Source organism: Penaeus chinensis, chromosome 36 (assembly GCF_019202785.1).
Source record: "Penaeus chinensis breed Huanghai No. 1 chromosome 36, ASM1920278v2, whole genome shotgun sequence".
In the NCBI taxonomy this organism is placed as follows: Eukaryota; Metazoa; Arthropoda; class Malacostraca; order Decapoda; family Penaeidae; genus Penaeus; species Penaeus chinensis.
The window spans coordinates 14436542-14441541 of NC_061854.1; the positions used below are offsets into that span (position 1 = coordinate 14436542).

Below are 5000 nucleotides of genomic sequence, written 5' to 3' on the forward strand. Positions count from 1 at the left end.
GAAGTTATTTTTGGCGGTGAGGAAAGGGAGATTATCTTCATCACCATCACCATCCCTTCCTTGATCGTCATCATCACTCATCACATCACCATTGATGATATTGGTGAAATTGATGTGGTCTCGTTGTGTTGGTAGTGACTGTAGCAAGGCTATTAATGGTAGTGCTGTTTTTGTTGCTGTTGGTGACGATGTTGTTGTAGGTGATATTAATGGTCTTGTTATTACTGTGTGTATATAATTTTTATTATTATTTTTGGCTGTTTTTGTTCTATTTGCTGTTACAGCTGCTGTCGATTATCATCTCTATTGCCAGCACTCCACATTCCGTATCATTTATTACCATCATCATTGTTTTATTATCCATCACTCCCCTCCTTCTTCTCCTCCTCCTCTTCCCTCTCCCCTTCCTCCTTCTCCTCCTCCTCCTTCACCTCCTCCACCTCCTCCTCCTCCTCCTCCACCTCCTCCTCCTCCTCCTCCTCCTCTCCTCCTCTCCTCCTCCTTTTCCTTTTCCTTTTCCTTTTCTTCCTCCTCTTCCTCTTCTCCCTCCTATTCTTCTTCCTCTTCCTCCTCCTCCACCTCCTACTCCAATCTTTCTTCTCCTACTCTTCCTCCTCTTCTCCTCCTCCTTCCTCTTCTCCTCCTCCCTCCCCTCCTGTTCTTTCTACTCTTCCTCTTTTCCCCTTCCCCGTCCCCCCTGTTTTCCATCTTTCTCCTTTTTCTCCTCCATCTATTCTTCTTCCTCTTTCTCTTCTTATTCCTCCTCCTCCATCTCCATCTTCTCCTCCTCCCATCGCCTTCCTTCTTCCTCTACTTTCTCCTCAGCTCCTGTCCTTCTAGCTTCCTCCTCCTCCTCCTCCTCCTCCTCCTCCTCCTCCTCCTTCTCCACGTCATCATCATCATCATCACGGCCACTCTCTTTCCTCATCGTATCCTCCTTATCTCCTTATCTCCCACTCGCTAGATATCTCCCCGCTGCATCTAGAAGTTGCATCGTAATCTAACGTCCTCCAGGAATATCAGGTTCCTGGAATGAGATAGATAAGTGTTCAAGGTCTCTTTAATCGGAGATAAAACAGTCATCTTAAGACGCGTAAATTCCTCGAGATTTTTTTTTTTGTTAGGTGTTACTGTCGGTATCATCATTATCATCATCATCATCGTCATCGTCATCGTCATCGTCATCGTCATCGTCATCGTCATCATCATCATCATCATCATCATCATCATCATCATCATCATCATCATCATCTCAATCGTCATCATCATCATCATCATCATCATCATCATCATCATCATTATCATCAACATCATCTCAATCGTCATCATCATCATCATCATCATTATCTTCATCACCATCACCATCCCTTCCTTGATCGTCATCATCACTCATCACATCACCATTTTAATGCCATAGCGATGACTGTTATTATTACCATTACTTTCGCCGTTACTATCTCATCAGTTAATCAGTCGCCCTCGTTATCATTATTAACTTCAAAATAAGAAATAATGACAGGACGTCCAAGACCGTCTCTGAGCTAAGGAGAGCGAAGAAGCGACGTCTTAAAAAGGAGATTATGTTACATATTAAGGAGTTGCTTGGGCGATGCCGATGACACGTGGTGGGGTGGGGGGGCGGGGGGGCGAGGGCGAGGGGTGGATTGGGGTGGGTGGGTGGCTGGGTGGGCGGGCGAGGGGTGGAGAGGGATCGGCGGGTAGGTGGGTGGATAGGATTGTGTGGGTGGGTGGGTGGGCGGGCGAGGGGTGGAGAGTGTTCGGTGGGTGGGTGGGCGGGCGAGGGCGAGGGGTGGATAGAGTCGGGTTGAGGGTGAGGGTGTGTGTGTGGAGGTTCTGATAGTGCATTTGATGACGGTGGCGGTGCTGGTGCGAGTGATGAGTTTTGAAATGTGGATTAGAATTTTGTTTGTGTGCTGTGCGTTAACACCTTAAAAAGCTTTCATTTCTACTGGGGTAAACGATATTCTTGTATGCATGTGCACACACGCACATGCCCACGCAAACGCACTCGCACACTCACGCACGCCCGTACACTCACGCATGCACCCCCCCCCCCCACACACACACATACACATACACATACACATACACATACACTCACACATACACTCACACACATACACATGCACATTCTCTCTCTCTCTCTCTCTCTCTCTCTCTCTCTCTCTCTCTCTCTCTCTCTCTCTCTCTCTCTCTCTCTCTCTCTCTCTCTCTCTCTCCCCCCCCCTCTCCCCCTCCCTCCCTCCCTTCCCCCTCCCCCCTCTCCCTCTCTCCCTCCTCTCCCTCTCTCCCTCTCTCCCTCCCTCCCTCTCTCCCTCCCTCCCTCCCTCCCTCCCTCTCTCCCTTCCTCCCTCCCTCCCTCCCTCCCTCTCTTTTACTCTCCCATCCTGCTCATCCTTTGCATCATCACATCCTCCTCCACCACCGCCATCACATGGGACCAACAAACACTGGGCGGGATGGCATTTATCTATGCATCAGCTGATTGTTATCTGTACTGGGAAGTGCACCCGCCGAACACTCACAGGGAAGGAGGAGGAGGAGGAGAAGGAGGAATAGGAGGAATAGGAGGAATAGGAGGAATAGGAGGAATAGGAGAAAGTAGAAGAAGAAGAGGAGGAGGAGGAGGAGGAGGAGGAGGAGGAGGAGGAGGAGGAGGAGGAGGAGGAGGAGGAGGAGGAGGAGGAGGAGGAGGAAGAGGAGGAAGAGGAGGAAGAGGAGGAAGAGGAGGAAGAGGAGGAAGAGGAGGAAGAGGAGGAAGAGGAGGAAGAAGAAGAAGAAGAAGAAGAAGAAGAAGAAGAAGAAGAAGAAGAAGAAGAAGAAGAAGAAGAAAATGGAAAGAAAGAGGAAAATAGGGGTGGAGGAGAAATAAACAATAGAAGGAGAAAGTGGGGGAGCGAAAGGAAACAGGAGGAGGTTAAGGAAGACGCAGTGTGAAAGAGGAGAAAAAAAAGCAAGGGAGGATAGAGAAAACGGAGGGAGAAGGGAGAGACCTTTGGAGGGAGGGAGACTGGGGAAGAGGGATGTGTGAGGGAGAAGGGATGGGGGAGGGGATAAGAGGGAGAAGTGCTGGAGACGGGGGAGGGGAGGGGGTAAGAGGGAAGACTGAGGGAGAAGGGGGAGGGGAGGGGGTAAGAGGGAGAAGTGCTGGAGACGGGGGAGGGGAGGGGGGTAAGAGGGAAGACTGAGGGAGAAGGGGGGAGGGGAGGGGGTAAGAGGGAGAAGTGCTGGAGACGGGGGAGGGGAGGGGGTAAGAGGGAGAAGTGCTGGAGACGGGGGAGGGGAGGGGGTAAGAGGGAGAAGTGCTAGAGACGGGGGAGGGGAGGGGGTAAGAGGGAGAAGTGATGGAGACGGGGGAGGGGAGGGGAGGGGAGGGGAGGGGAGGGGAGGGGAGGGGAGGGGGGGGAAGGGGAGGGAAGGGGAGGGGAGGGGAGGGGAGGGGAGGGGAAGGGGAAGGGGTTGCTATACAGGGAATTGTGAACTCGGGCAATGAATCACGCCCTGCAGTGTTGGCTGTTGTTGTGATGAAGTTTATTCTCCCGGCGTTTGTGAGCAGCAGCACCCGTTTTTTTTTTTTTGTTTCACTCTTCGTTTTTTTTTTCTATTTAACTCGTTGTTAGGAGCGGTGATAATAGTGTTATGAAAGCGTTATGGTATTGGCGATAGGAGTGCGCAGAAGGAGCTTAGAATATTAATATTAGCTGTAGTTAGAAATAGGATGATGATTGACGGCAGTGGTAGGAGTGATGATGATGAGACTGACGAAAATAGTATCATCGCATTACATCATTTTTATGGTGAGCGATGTTAAAGATAAAAAGTCCTTTGATGGATTAGATACGATGTGCATCCGGTTCAGATCTGATAAGAAGGAGAAGAAAAAGTCTGAACTGAGTGACTCACCAGCGCGGGAAATTCAGTAAACGGTTATTTTGTTTACTTTTTTTTTCTGCTTTTGCGATCAAGTGAATGTATTCCATTTTGAAGCAAAAGATAACACTGATTGCTTATTTGGTAGTGAGTTCAGAGGTTTGAAATTTGCGTTAGGAATTGTTATCTTTTGGAGAAAATGCCAGAGCGGTTTGTTTTTCACTTTTTCACATTATTTTTTACATAATGTTATATTTGATTCACAATTTGGCGGCTGAAGAGCAACGTTTTGTTTTATCTTCAAGTGGGGTCGTAGAGTAAATATCGTCTGTCCCTAAACAAAGCAACAAAAAAGATCTTTCTTTGTATTTTTTACCAAGTAAGAAGTTTACACACAAAAGTTGATGCATGCATATATTATGCATAAATGTTTCTTTCGCCATCAAAAAATACCATTACTCAAACAAACAGCCATCAAGTGATTGGATGTAGTGTCTTCATCATGAATATGCATAAACCATTCAGCGAATTCGATAAAGAAACTTTGATCATCATAACCGGAACGCATTTAAATATAACCTTTATCCGGGTCGTCGATAATCAGAGAGGAGGGAGTGCAAACGGAGATAAGTTTCCCGGGCGATTTCAGTTCACGAGAGCACTAAATAATAGAAACTGGTGATTTCCAATTCTTTTTTTTTTTCGGTTAAAAGAAAAGAAGGCTTAATACTTCAGGAAAAATATCACGTTTTATTTTTATATGTCGAAGGGTAGAATAACTGAAGTCTCGGTCTTGTTGTGTAGTTGCGCGGGAATACATTATGGTTTGCGGAGAAGAAAATGGTAATTGGAATTTCCAAGGAAGAACCAACATCCGACAAGCGCGTGGTCGGTTGCAACAGCGGGAGAGTGAAGATTGTGAAGATTGCGTTTCGTTATCTTCTGTATTTCAGTCAGACAAGATTGTTTGATTCTCTCTCTCTCTCTTTCTCTCTCTCTCTCTCTCTCTCTCTCTCTCTCTCTCTCTCTCTCTCTCTCTCTCTCTCTCTCTCTCTCTCTCTCTCTCTCTCTCTCCCTCTCCCTCTCTCTCTCCCCCCTCTCTCTCTCCC

The 5000-nt window shown here is 47.6% G+C and overlaps 1 protein-coding gene across 1 annotated transcript in view; it reads right to left on the reverse strand.

The window, feature by feature from the left end:
- Positions 1–5000, reverse strand: part of LOC125044839 (basic salivary proline-rich protein 2-like) — a 25348-nt gene that overhangs the window by 6197 nt on the left and 14151 nt on the right. Inside the window, exon 8 of the mRNA XM_047641799.1 lies at positions 1006–1027. Coding sequence (XP_047497755.1) covers positions 1006–1027 — 22 coding nt within the window. The remainder of the gene's footprint in view (positions 1–1005; positions 1028–5000) is intronic.